Source organism: Oncorhynchus mykiss, chromosome 2, assembly GCF_057628025.1.
Source record: "Oncorhynchus mykiss isolate SJ-2025 chromosome 2, ASM5762802v1, whole genome shotgun sequence".
NCBI lineage: Eukaryota > Metazoa > Chordata > Actinopteri > Salmoniformes > Salmonidae > Oncorhynchus > Oncorhynchus mykiss.
The window spans coordinates 36626249-36640999 of record NC_143023.1 but is presented as its reverse complement, the minus strand read 5'-3'; the positions used below and the strand labels follow the sequence as shown (position 1 = coordinate 36640999).

General features: G+C 41.6%; 1 protein-coding gene across 1 annotated transcript; it reads right to left on the bottom strand.

Annotated features, from left to right (window-relative positions):
• Positions 1-9220: 9220 nt before the first annotated feature.
• LOC110488961 (POU domain, class 3, transcription factor 1-like) lies at positions 9221-13019 on the bottom strand. The gene has a single exon (XM_021561460.3). The coding sequence runs from the start codon at positions 12599-12601 to the stop codon at positions 11471-11473; it is 1131 nt and encodes a 376-aa protein (XP_021417135.1). The 5' UTR covers positions 12602-13019; the 3' UTR covers positions 9221-11470.
• Between the last annotated feature and the right edge of the window lie 1732 nt (positions 13020-14751).

Here is a 14751-nt window from a genome sequence, read left to right as displayed (position 1 = left end):
AAGGTCATGGAAATGTGAAAGGAATGTAGTTGAATATAACTCAATAGATCTGGTAAAAGATAATACGAAGAAAAAACCAACCGTTCTTTTGTATGTTTTTGTACCACCATCTTTGAAATGCAAGAGAAAGGCCATAATGTATTAGTCCAGCCCAGGTGCAATTTAGATTTTGGCCACTAGATGGCATCAGTGAATGTGCAAAGTTTTTACTGATCCAATGAACCATTGCATTTCTGTTCAAAATGTTGTATCAACACTGCCCAAATGTGCCTAATTTGTTTATTAAAGGGGTCGTCAACAAAAAATCCACTATTGTCGTTAGCGTTAACTAGCCATTCTGGTGGATAAAACTGCACTCTGCTAGCTAGCTATAAATACATATAATAAATTGACACAAAAATAAAGTTCTAAAACCAAGAAAACAATATACAGTACATTCGGAAAGTATTCAGAACCCTTGGCTTTTTCCACGTTTTGTTACATTACAGCCTTATTCTAAAATGTATTAAATGCTTTTTTGCCTCATCAATCTACACACAATACTCCATAATGACAAAGCAAAAACAGGTTTTTAGAAATGTTTGCAAATGTATAAAAAAATGAAATATCACATTTACATAGGTATTCAGACCCTTTACTCAGTACTTTGTTGAAGCACCTTTGGCAGCTTCTTTGGCAGCTTCTTGGGTATAACGCTACAAGCTTGGCACACCTGTATTTGGGGAGTTTCTCCCATTCTTCTCTGCAGATCCTCTCAATCTTTGTCAGGTTAGATGGGGAGTGTTGCTGCACAGCTATTTTTTAGGTCTCTCCAGAAATGTTAGATTGTGTTCAAGTCCAGGCTCTGGCTGGGCCACTCAAGGACATTCAGAGACTTGTCCCAAAGCCACTCCTGTGTTGTCTTGACTATGTGCTTAGGGTCATTGTCCTGTTGGAAGGAGAACCTTTGCCGCAGTCTGAGGTCATGAGTGCTCTGGAGCAGGTTTTCATCAAGGATCTCGCTGTACTTTGCTCCGTTCATCTTTCCCTCGATCCTGACTAGTCTCCCAGTCCCTGCCGCTAAAAACATCCTCACATCATGATGCTGCCACCACCATGCTTCACCATAGGGATGGTGCCAGGTTTCGTCCAGACGTGACTCTCGGCATTTAGGCCAAAGAGTTCAATCTTGGTTTCATCAGACCAGAGAATATTGTTTCTCACGGTCTGAGAGTCCTTTAGGTGCCTTTTGGCAAACTTCAAGTGGGCTGTCAGGTGCCTTTTTTGAGGAGTGGCTTCCGTCTGGCACTCTACTACAAAGGCCTGATTGGTGGAGTGCTGCAGAGATGGTTGACCTTCTGGAAGGTTCTCCCATCTCCACAGAGGAACTCTTGGTTACCTCCCTGACCAAGTCCCTTCTCCCCTGATTGCTCAGTTTGGCTGGGCGGCCATTGTGTAAAAGCTTTGATTAGTTGGAGGAAGTTGTCATAATTTCCATGTAGGTCTGAGGAAGGGGAGGAGCATGAGTGTCTAGGTTTTGAATTGAAGTTAATGTAGCCAGAGTAGGACGGAAAATAACTGTCCTCCGGCTACACCATTGTGCTATGCCAGAGGGTGCTGTTGAGACCACTGTAGAATTGAATGGCAAAACAATGTGCATTAATCAGGTGAAGTGAATATTTAGTATAGTTTTATATAACAAAATATTATTTTACATTTTCCTGAAATTTAGGTTGGTCCTCCCCTTCCTCCTCTGAGGAGCCTCCACTGCTACAGGCCCAACATCATAAATAACACAGCACTTTTCCTTCCTTACTCTTTCTTCCGATTCACCACTGGGTCTGTGGAGCGTTTCATATGGTAACTAGGGTTTCACTGTGTAGCCACATTGTTGCCCATCTTTCAAGTCGCTCAGAGGAGAAGAAACCATGAGGTGCGAGAAAAATCGTTTCTTTTAATGAAAAAATGCATTATTCCATCTTTCTGCATCCAAACCCTCCCCCCATCTTTAGATCTCAAAGTGAGAGTGCCGCCTATATTACATAAATGGCGAGAAAGGGGGAAGAGAAATGTTGGAGGATAAGAGAGAGGGGAACCCGATGGAACTCTCACCTGCCTGGGCTGGAGGATAGGGTTATATGGAGCTCTTTACCCACTTGTCTCTCTTCCACTCAATCTCTTAACTGTGACAAAAAAATAAGCCATATTACAACCTACATGTTGTGATAATTTCATTGTTTGCTCTTTAACCTGTTAATTCATATGCCTTTGCGATCGTGATATATAGGCCTATAAAGGCCGAGACAATAAGAAGACACAGGGGCAGAATAAATTCAACTACATCTTTGTTTTATAACAAAACCAGAGAGCAACCTCTGTCCAGTGAAGTCCGCAAAGCATATTGCATGTAACAAACAGTTAAATGACTTACAGCATGGTCAAGCAAGGCAACGTTTCTGACATTTTCGGATCACTAAACAACTATTGATTTAGAACCATAGAGAGTTATCGCAAGTAGCAAAGAAAACAGGAGGTGCCCCCACTATTCCAGCACCATTTCAACTTCAACATTTCAACATCATCAAATCACCTCTGCTTAGTCTAGTACAGTGACAACTAAAAGATAGCAAAAACAATTTAAGCTACATTGATGTGGCTGTCCATGGTTCTGATTTCTGTGTGTTTGTGTGCGTTCGTGCAAGCAGAAACACATGTTAACTCACCCTCCTCCTAGAGAAAGGCCAATGCCATCCTCCTCTCTTTCATGTTGACGAAATGGTCTATCACTCTGTCAGACAGTACACACTTTTATTTTTAGTTGTCCTAGGCTTCCTGGCTAAAATGCTTGCTCACTAGCCTAACTTCCATTCATGGGCTACAACAATCTATGAATTAATGGTTAGATAGGAATCGGCGTTATAATCATTGGCCAATACGGAGAATTAAGTAGAACCACTAGTCAAAATCCCTATTTCCATCCATGGCTAATTTAGGAATGGGACAATTTTAGCTAGATAGCCACCGGAGGAAAACAACACAACGAGATGCAACAATTCACGTTTTTCTGTCAATGACGTATGCTCTCAATAGGATTTGCTAGGAGTGATGCCAAAATCTCTTGACACTTTTTTGGGGTGAGCCAGAACCATTCAATGTTGAGCTCGCTCAGTTTAACAACGGTGAATGACCAATTTTTTATACTTTTTTATCAAGGGAGGCCAAATCCTCATTGGCTTCCCTTGCCTTTAATGCTACGGGCGGCAACAATGTCATACTCGTTTGGACCAGACAGCATCAGATAGATGGCTTACATGTAGAGAGACAGAGGGGCGCTGAGAGACACGTAGAGAGACAGAGGGGCGCTGTTTCGCTTGCTCGGATGCGTTCTCCTGTGAGATACATTTGGCTTCTTGCGAATTGAAGGAAAATTATTAAACACAGAGAGATAAAATAAATAATTATTTTTTATTTTTAATACATTTTTTTGTAAATGTTTAGGGAAGCCTGGCTTACCTTGGCGTCCATGAATACACGTCACTGTCTGTTACTGTAGTTCAGAGTGAATAATATCGAATTTACTTCTAAAGTGACTGTCTTCCTGAATGATCAATTTAGCTAACTTAGCGTACCAAATAGTCTGTACAATGGACACTTGAGCACCCCATAGTACTGCTGTCCCCACCCGAACTGTGCTGGCTCTGATATTTTCTTTTCACATTGTCCTTTCCGGGCATGATTCCAGATATAGTGTATGCGTAACCAGGTCAAATCAGCTCGGCTCGGTTCAGCTCGGCTCAGTAATGTGAAAAACACTTTACTGTACCAAGCAATACCATACAATGAATACCCGAGGGCCTTGTAGTAGTATCAACCTAGTATTGGGGTTCTTAGCCTTCTCGGGAGCATAGGTCTTCAGCATCCTCTTAGCTACTATATCTCCTCCGCAGCGAGTTGGGAGAGAATCGCACTGAAGAGCATAATTCAAGCCCATTATTTCCATAATTGCCGGCATTGTTGTGCTTGTTTGTAATGTTGTTAATAACAGGCGACGCCATATAATACGCTTAATGTTATTTATCTGTTGGCAGATAGATGCGACTAATCCTCATTCATTTGCTGCGGATCAATGCAAATCCTCTAGTGCGAGCAAAATCCCCCCCTGAGCCGCTGGTTTCTCATGTATTTTTCCACCATTAACCAGCTTTAATCCCTGCTAATCATCGCTAATCCACATCTCCTGTGTTTGATGATACCTCCCTGATGAAGGAGCTAGGCAGGCAGACAGGCAGGCAGACAGGCAGACAGGCAGACAGGCAGACAGACAGGCAGACAGGCAGGCAGACAGGCAGGCAGACAGGCATGCAGACAGGCAAGCAGGCATCCGTGTGCTGTGTTCAAACACCCAGTGCTGGCTCCAGCACCACTCTCGAAATGGTGCTTGGCACCAGTCAGTCTGTACTGTATGTTATGGGAAGCAGATAACAGGGAGAGAATGGGCTTGATCCTAGATATATTTGTGCTGTCTTTCTAAGTCCAACCTATGGTCATTGTCAAACAGATCTGGGACCAGGCTAGGAGAGATAGGGAACTTCTGACTTTACTAATGAGCCAAAATTGTGGCGATTATTGTATGACCCAAACAGATAACTACTCTTTCTACTAGCCCCGATGGCATTCAACTAAACCAAAGGTCCAAAATCTTTGCAATATGAAATGTTGTGAAATTATGAAATGTTTTACTCGCCTGGTGGGCTAGTTTGACACATCTATTAGCCCAGTCCGAAAAGTACCAGGCACATGAAACTTTCAACTAGAAGGTCATCAGATGTTTTCACACCTTTTTAAAGTAGTCTAATGTCAAGATGAAGCCATGTGCCACGACATCTGAAAATGTCTGACAAACTGTCATATCTGAGTGAAATGTCTCTTGCATTTCCTTCCACTGGACACACCACCATCATTGACCAAGTTTTTTTGTTTTACGTTGTTACATAAGGTTAGGGTTCTTCCCAAATGGCACCCTATTCCCTATATAGTGTATTGATTAGCATAGGGCTGTGGTCAAAAGAAGTGCATGATATAGGGAATAGGGTGCCATTTGGTACGCACAAGTCCTTAGTGCTGGTGATGCCCATTCTGCGCCATGCCACACAGCAGAGCTAAATAGCAAATGGGGAACTAGTGAAAGGCAATTAGTCATATTATGTCATTGCTGACCTTCCTACTGCATCAGCTCTGGGCTGGTTTAAATTCCACTTCCTGGGTCCATGCAACTACACTTCAATATGGGCCTATAATGGCATTACTGATGGTGCATCTCGTTTAGTTCATGTCCAGCATGTTCAGCATGCATTTTGGCCACCTGGACAGATGACGATGTTCCAAAGGTCGTACTGTGTTTGTTGTATGCATAATGCACTTTCTCTGTTTGCATCAGTTGAAGCCGGCTTATTGGATGACGACTGATGGTGGAGTTTGATCATCATTCAGGCTGTGCTTCATGATTTTTGTGGGGATTTTGAAAGTCATATTCCAGTACAAAAGTATGATCAGTATGGCATGATTTAGGTCCAAAAGTGGCACCATTTTAAGTTCCCCACCAGATAATGAGTGATGGTGGCGGGAGAGATCTCTAAGGACATAGGGAAGACTGTGAGACCAGTAATACATCATAACCATTATTCTGCAGTTAAACTATTTGTACAGGTCTGAAACTAATAACTCACAAATCCCAGGTGTATAGTGTGGATCCAATGTGGATATGTGATTTAAACAGGTCGTTTAGTTGGGTTTTGAGCATATACAGTGTCCCAAATGGCACCCCATTCCTTACATAGTGCACTACATTTCACCAGAGCTGGTCAAAAAGAGTGCACTATATAGGGAATAGGATGCCATTTGGGATGTACATACAATCTGCTGTTACAGAACCACTTCACGAGATGTTTAGGACCTATCAGTCACATGCTGATTATATATGTCATTAATTTTGTTGTGTTCCTTGTACACTATATATACAAAAGTATGTGGACACCCCTTAAATGAGTGGAATTGGATATTTCAGACACACCCATTTCTGCCAGGTGTGTACAATTGAGCACACTGCCATGCAATCTCCATAGACATACATTGGCAGTAGAATGGTCTTTCAACGTGGCGCCGTCATAGGATGGCACCTTTCCAGCAAGTCAGTTTGTTAAATTTCTGCCCATGCGAGAGCTGCCACAGTCAATTGTAAGTGCTGTTATTGTGAAGTGGCCACACAAGCTCACAGAACGGGACCACAGAGTGGTGAAGTGCGTAGCAAGTAAAAATTGTCTATCCTCAGTTGCAACACTTACTACCAAGTTCCAAACTGCCTATGAAGGAACGTCAGCACAAGAACTGTTCGCCAGGAGCTTCATGAAATGGGTTTCCATGGCTGAGTAGCTGCACACAAGCCTAAGATCACCATGCGCAATGCCAAGCGTCTGCTAGAGTGGTGTAAAGCTCGCCACCATTGGACTCTGGAGCAGTGGAAACGCGTTCTCTGGAGTGGTGAATCACGCTTCACCGACGGATGAATCTGGGTTTGGCGGATGTCAGGAGAATGCTACCTGCCACAATGCATAGTTACAAATGTAAAGTTTGGTGGAGGGGGAATAATGGTCTGGGGCGATTTTTCATGGCTCGTGCTAAGCCCCTTAGTTCCAGTGAAGGGAAATCTTAATTCTACAGCATACAATGACATTCTAGATGATTCTGTGCTTCCAACTTTGTGTCAACAGTTTGGGGATGGCCCTTTCCTGTTTCATCATGACAATTCTCCCGGGCACAAAGCGAGGTCCATACAGAAATGGTTTGTCGAGATCGGTGAGGAAGAGCTTGAATAGCCTGCACAAAGCCCTGACCTCAAACCCATATCGAACACCTTTGGAATTAATTGGAATGCCGACTGCGAGCCAGGCCTAATAGCCCAACATCAGTGCCCTGACCTCACTAATGCTCTTGTGGCTGAATGGAAGCAAGTCTCTGCAGCAATGTTCCAACATGTAGTGGAAAGCCATAACTCCATATTAATGCCCATGAGTTTGGAATGAGATGTTCGACGAGCAGGTGCCATGACTTTTGGTCATGTAGTGCATATACCCTGCCAAATATAATGCAGATCACAGGAGGTTGGTGGCACCTTAATTGGGGAGGACTGGCTCGTGGTAATGGCTGGAGCAGAATCAGTGGAACGGTATTAAATACATCTATGTGTTTGATGCCATTCCATGAGCCATACTCCCCTCAGCAGCCTCCACTGATGCAGATTTAATATTGTGTATTATTCTTCCAATACATTTTAAACAAATTGCTCAGTGACTCGCCTGAGCTCTTACAGTTGTAGGAACAAATTTGTACCGTTTGGGGGCGCTTGAGTCTCGCCGTTCTCTTCAAAATGCTTCAATATCATCAAGCCTAATTTGGGCTCATTTACAACAGTTTAAGCTGACACTTCTCAAGAACTATAGTAGCTTAAATCTATTCGTATGTAAAGCTACGTTATAGGGAATTTCGATTAGATTAGTTTTAATCAGGTAAATTCGCTTCAACCCAAGTTAATAGGCAATGTTTGATAGGCCTATGTGTACGTCAAAATGATCCGATTTTTATTAATCTCCAACATACTATTTATTATTGGATGATAGCGCTTTTATGACTTTAGAAGGAGCGCCTAAAGACCATTAGCTACATTTGGATGACTGAATTTCGTGGAAATGTCAATATGCGTCTTCTCTTTGCATTATAATATGGTATCAAAGAGTGGGATGGATACAAAAGGAAATTATACAGGCCCACCAACAGAGAGAGAGAGAATCTTATGTTCTCAGGTTTTCTATGTGAAGGCCAATGGAAATGGCCAACGTCTCTAAACATCGCTTCAAGAATTCCTATCCGACAAAAAGTTTGTCTTCACTCAAGTTGATATCGATTGGTAATTTATGGGCTACTCAAAACAATTGTTCATACTTTTGTTAGGCTTTCTTCAAACAACTCAGGTAAATTATCCTTCTCGGTTTTATTGAAGGCTTTAATAAAATGTAGCATTTGTAGCATTTGTTTATGAGATGCATGGTTAAAAATAGGCCTATCGCTGGGTAGGATTAGGCTAAAGTAAAACAGCCTTAATGTAAATGTAGAGTAAATCACAGAAGACGTAAATCGACATTTCTTATTGTGCTAATGTCAAACATGGACACTAGAGATGTACAGTATCTTGATTAAGTTCTAGAGCTATAACTGAACATAATAGTCTAAACATCATAACAATACTTCGCGCTAAATTCATATAGTTTGATGTTAAACGTTTCCTTGAACTTTTGGCTAACTCTAAAATATTGGATCAGTTTGACTGTTATTAAAGTCAATTCCCTTTGACTTCTTTGTAATTTGCGGCATTGAAACTGGTGAGATGCAATGAAATTGGCCAATGAGTTGCAATATTAGGCCTACATTTACTGAATCAGAACGGCTTGTCTTCTAACTTTTCCCCCGTAGCCCAATGTCCACCCACATCTGGTTTTCTTCCCAGAAAGCAAAGTTGCGTCATCTTTCTTTGTTTAATATGAATATCAAAACATAATACAAACTAATTGTGTCCTGATAATTACTGATAATTATTCTTACATGGCTATCGGTAGGCCTGCGTTAGCTGTAGCCTAGAGCACCACATAGCCTACAGTGCGTGTTTGTGTGATCCAAATGGTAGCTAGCCTATTACTTTGCATTTTGATCTAATTCGACATAGCCTATTACAGCCCATTTGATAACACCTGCGTGATGTTTAAAAATAAAAACATATTTGTATTATAGCCTACGCTTATTCTGAACACTTTGAGAGGGGTGTGTGGTCTTGGATAATAATATGAATATTCCAATGACCCATAATTTGGTCATTACTAGCATGATTATAGAAACTCAGAAATCCCTCGCAGGCACTTTATTTGTTCTCAAAGCAGAAGTTTAAGATACAAGACACTGTGTGTATTTATTTTAGGGCATTTCTTTTTACATGTACCTCAATACTGTAGGCTACTAGTTTTAAATACGATTACAATTGGTTGGTGCGCACCAAGGGCAAGTCTGATACATTGCTGCTTATGTAGCATACTATTATTTACCTGGCAGTGTATTGTTAATACCATATAACAGTATTAACTAATAATAGTAATAATATTAATTGTAATTGGTACATCAGTCAATAAAAAAGACACTATTTTCGTAATAATATTGCACAATTTAATACTGCGATTACACAAAGATGTGAACAACGTCAGGGATGTTGTGGACTTGATGCGGATATGAATGCCTGAGGTAAACATACTGTTGTGTCTATTCCCTTTAAAACAGCACATGTACACAGCCTCTGATTTAAATGAATCCCAATTACATAACGGAATACTGGTTTAAACTGAACACATGTTGAGGTCAACACTTTCTGACGGCTTAAATCAGAGTGGTTAAGCACAACACACTATCTTAGTGCATTGGATTTTTGTTTACCACATACATTTGTATATATTTTTTTCTCATCTGGTGGTTTCACAATGGTTAGCAACAAAGGAAAACGGTTTGGTTTCTTAATGAAGACAAAATACCTTTTCTTGTGTATACGCTTTATGTAAGTAATAAAATATTACTATAACATAAATAGGAGAAATGTGACTTTGCAGTCTACATTTAGCAATCAACATACAACCAATGTAGTAAACAAAACATATTGAATTCCACTGCAACATAACCATTAACAGAGCCAAACAAAAAGCTCCAAACACATTTAGGAAATAAATATATATATAAATGGTCAGATTCATAAATGAAATCATATTAAAATATCTTCTTGGAATTAGTAAGTGTACAAAACTGCCCGAAAAACAAAACAAACAAAAAAATATCTCAGAACAAATACATGTTTACATATTCGACATATTTACACATTGGAAATAATCCTGGCAACATTTTATTTCAAATCTTTTTTTGAAGAAAGTCGTTTTTTCCCCGCTGTATCGAATAGCACTGTCTGCAGTACGCAATTGGGCTACTGTCCATCAGAATGTACCAGACCCTTGAGAAATGACACGCAACGCACGAGTAGGCTAATTAATCCGTTTTCCTTTCTTCTCCATATCAGAAAAATATCTAAAACCGGTCTCTTTATCACTTTTCAATAGAGAATTTTCAGAATTTCTCCGTATATAGTGGTTATAATACAATAATAGGAATGGTATAAATGAATGGGGCGTAGCATAAGCTACCTTTCAGATCAATATAGAAGGTACAGAATTCGAGTTCTACTTTTTATTGTGATATAAAGAATGAGAACAGCGTGACACTTCGACCTGGGGCACTGAAGTTACCTGAGAATATCACTTTCATTTCATATTAGACCAATCTCTTTCCAAAGGTGGTTGGAATAGCTTGGCAGTTAGCAATGCAAGTTGCTGACGGCGCCCTGGAGTGATTTTAGGAACCTGTAAACATGAAAATAGTGAGTAAAGGCCTACCTCAAAACAAATTCTGAAAACAAAACTAATATGAAATTGCAATGATAATTTCAACGAAATAATAAGTGCTCCATACAAAAGGAAAATAATAATAAAAACAAATACACAAAAAACGACAAAACACGTGTTTCATAAAGTATTATTCCATATTGCCCTTTTTAGCGTCTGTTGCTATCTGCAAAGCATACATTTTTGAAGGCTGCCAGACGTGAGCTGTCCTGTTGCATTCGTCAATTTTGAAATGCATCTGACATTTAAGTGTGGGGATTTTTGTCATCAACGGGTGCCATAATTTCCATAATCTTTTCACAAACTCCTTTGGCCAGGTGACATTGTGTCAACAGTATGAGTAAGGGAGGCGTTTTTGATGAGTTACATTACACTAATACAATGAGAGAAACAATAAAACAGTATACAGAACAGAAGTGACACTGAAGTTCAAATCAAACATCACAATTAATATAACAAATATAAAGAATAGGCTAATAATTAGAAATAGTGGTTAATCGGTTTTAAGCCTGAAAGGCAAAATATTAATTGTGTGTGTGTGTCTCCTTTGTTGATCATTTTCAGGCAACCACCTCGCACTGTGGTGAGCGCCATCAGTTCAAGACACCACTTGGAACATTTAATCGTTCCCGTTTGAACAGCCACGAAACATCGAATTTACTTCATCTCCTCCATAGAATTTTGGTAAATATAGATATTTGTCTCATTTAAAATGTGAACGAAATCATTTCAGTAATAGTGTATGTTTTTCTTTTCAACCATTTTCCATTCTACCTATTTGTTGTTGTAACACAAGTTCCGGGTACTGGGACAAAACTCATCTGTCTATCCAACTTTGCCATGTCTCTGTTCTTTCTCACTCAGTAAAACAAAATGAAATACTGTAAACTCCATAGTCCTTTCCCTTTTTTTTATTGTTTCCCCCGAAATTGTAGGATTGTTCATGAAAACAGTCACTGCACAGGACTCTGTAATGTGTGGTGAAGAGGGGGGGTCTCCGCTTGAGAATATACGTCCTCCATATTCGGATGAGGGACCCCTATCGGCGTCATTCTTTTCTCTTTTTGTCTTCTGTTGCAAAACCAAACACGGACAACCTCTTTTTCCAATTGAAGAGAGCCGGCTAAACTGGTGATTTCATGGGCGGAGGGCTTGGGACATTTTAAGAAATGATTTTCCAGCGCCCCTTTCACCCCAACTTCAATCGAGGTCCTCTTCTTTCGTTTCCTGCCCTGCGCAGCAATCTTGTCCAAATTGGTGGGGCTGCCAGTGTTTGAGTCTGTCTCCTCCAGCCACTTGTTTAGCAGTGGCTTAAGTTTGCACATGTTCTTGAAGCTGAGCTGCAGTGCCTCGAACCTGCAGATAGTGGTCTGAGAAAAGACGTTTCCGTACAGGGTGCCCAAGGCCAAGCCCACGTCCGCCTGTGTAAAGCCCAGTTTGATCCTTCGCTGTTTGAACTGCTTGGCGAACTGCTCCAGGTCGTCGGAGCTGGGCGCATCCTCGTCTGAGTGGTCCTGGTGGTGGCTGAACGCCTGCTGGGGGGACTCCATCTGGTTGTCATGGCTACCTGTATCGTCGTGGAGCGGGTCCCGCATGCTGTGGTGCAGAGAGGCGGGCTGGGGACTTAGCATGGCGTTGAGGTTCGTGTATCCCGGCTGCGAGTAAACTAGCGACTGGTGCCCGTTGGAGGCAGGCGACAGCGGGGACAAGTGGTGCGCCGTTGTCGGCGCCCACGACCCATGGTGGCTACTCTGCGTCTGCTGGTGCACCAGGTGAGATCTATGGTGGAAGCCACTACTCAGGTCCTCTCGACTCGCCTGAACACTGGCTTTGTTGTGCTCCTGTTGCCCGATATGGGTACCGCTGGTCCAGTCGGTGTTGGAGGTGGGCAGCCACTGGTGGTGCGTCAGGCTCATCGGATGTCCCGTGTTGGTCGCCGCTAGCCCCTGCAAGTACTCGTGGTGCATCATTTTCTGCACCTCTCTGTAGGTCGTACCCTGGTGCATCCTGTCCGAATCCGGATGCATGAGAGGGTTGGACGGTAAGGAGTTATTCCGCGGAATATACTGAGCTGTTGTAGCCATGGCTCCTACTTCGAAAACTGACGAGTACTTCGGAGGTCTGGACGCTTTAGAGCTAAAAACGCAACAACCTGCTCTGGGAGGTCTCGGAGAAGAGCTAAGACACGCCTCCTCTTCGCTTGTATTGGCTCCTTATGGATTCAAGCCCACAAGAGGCATAGCCTACGTTGCAGAGCGCCTTTTACGCACATAACGAATAGGTCTCTGTTTCACATATACTATATAGAAACATGTTAATTCTTTATATTACATTTATATTTTAGTCTATTGATAACTTTACGGTATCTGAATATGACCTAGGTTTCTGTTATCCTCTCCCGTGGGCTGCTTGTTTGCATGTCGCAGGCGCACAGAACTCGCAATTGGTCGCCCCTTTCTCATTTTTTCATCCATCCTCTCTCTCCAAGCCAGGGCGGAGAGGGTTGGAAAACAGTAGGGAATGATTGGGTTTCGTTGGGTTTGTTCGGGTTGTTTTGCAAATAACCACGTGGGGGAGTACGGGGATCTTTTTGATGGGGTGACAAAATCCCCCCTCCACCTTGATATCCTTTTAGTCAGTGATGACTAACTGGAGCGCTCCCTATTTAAGAAGATTAGTATTCTTATAGTGTGGTGTTCCAGAATTACAACCACCCACAAAAAGAGATGCATGTGAATAAGCACTGTGTGATGTAGATATTTCTATGAATATGGTGAGAATGTGTGACAAATCTCAATGCCTTTTTCCTTTAATAATAAAGGCTACCCTTTAATAATTTATCCTAGTTGTTTATGACATTTCCAATGCTAACCACTTAGAAAAAAAGGTCATGTATAGAACCATAAAGGGTTATAATTGCTCGTTTCGTATATGACACCTCTAAAGGTTCTATGTATAACCCTTTTGTAGGGTGCTTTGATCAGAACACCAGGGGTTCTTCTCCACTTTGGGTTCCATATAGGGCTCAATATTAAACCAATTTCGGTTCTGTATAGAACCTTAAGGGTGCCATACATGAAGCAAGCATAGAACCCTTTTTGGTTCTATCTAGAACCTTGTCTTTCTAAGAGTGTATGATCTCCTCATCAACGCACACACACACACACACACACACACACACACACACACACACACACACACACACACACACACACACACACACACACACACACACACACACACACACACACACACACACACACACACACACACACACACACACACAGACACACACACACACACACACACACACACACACACACTTTTGAAATTGGATAGGGCTTTGGACAATTGTAGCATACATCTGCTAATTTTTGTATTATGCTAAATGAATACGGGCATGGATAATAATGTGTTTAAGGATTCAAATTGTGGTTATAAGTGTAACTCGTCGCTCTGATTAAGAGCGTCTGCTAAATGACAAACATGTCTAAACTGTATAAGAGTACTTACTATAAGAGTACCTTCTTAAAAAGTTATGGTTGTCAAATAAAATGATCTCCAAATATCACGTAAAATTTTACCACCCGTGAAAATGTGGACCTATATGCAAAGCTCATGAAAAGCCGAAGGTATTTTACAGCGTTTCTCTCGAAGCATTTTACTAAACAGCAACTTAGAGTGAAAATCCTGTGTTTCTCCCTCCTGGCTTCGTCCACACTCCTCTCCCGGTTGATCTGATTATTTTTCCCTTCACGTTTTGTCCCAATAGCAAATTACCAATTCTATGAATTGCAAAGCAGCCTCGGAGACGCTGAGGGGTAGAGAGGGGGGAGATGCGAAGATTGAAAGGGATCTTTGCAAACACAATCACGTTCTTAAATGGAAATGCGGGGCTTTAAACAAATCTTACATCTCTCCCGTTCCAGTCGCCTAAAACTCCGCAATCAGGCGCATGTTCCACTCCTTCTAAAACTGAAGCTTTTTGGAAGCTTTTTCAGGCATCACTCTTTATTTTAATTATTTACCCGAATGCATTTTATCTCACGCGCGTGTTTGTGTTGTCCTCGTCTCTCACATGACACTGCTGTCTGTTTGTAGGCTACAGTGGGACGCGCTGTAATATTTATTCATTTTGATCCCTGGACTAGAGCACGATTTAACGGTAAGTTTGCTCTCTTTTCTGCTACGTGTGTCCTTGCTTCACTCTGGTACGTCACGACACTGAGGAATA

What these genes read in the sequence shown, in the direction of transcription:
- LOC110488961 (XM_021561460.3), bottom strand. Translation starts at nt 12,601, where the DNA reads ATGGCTACAACAGCTCAGTATATTCCGCGGAATAACTCCTTACCGTCC.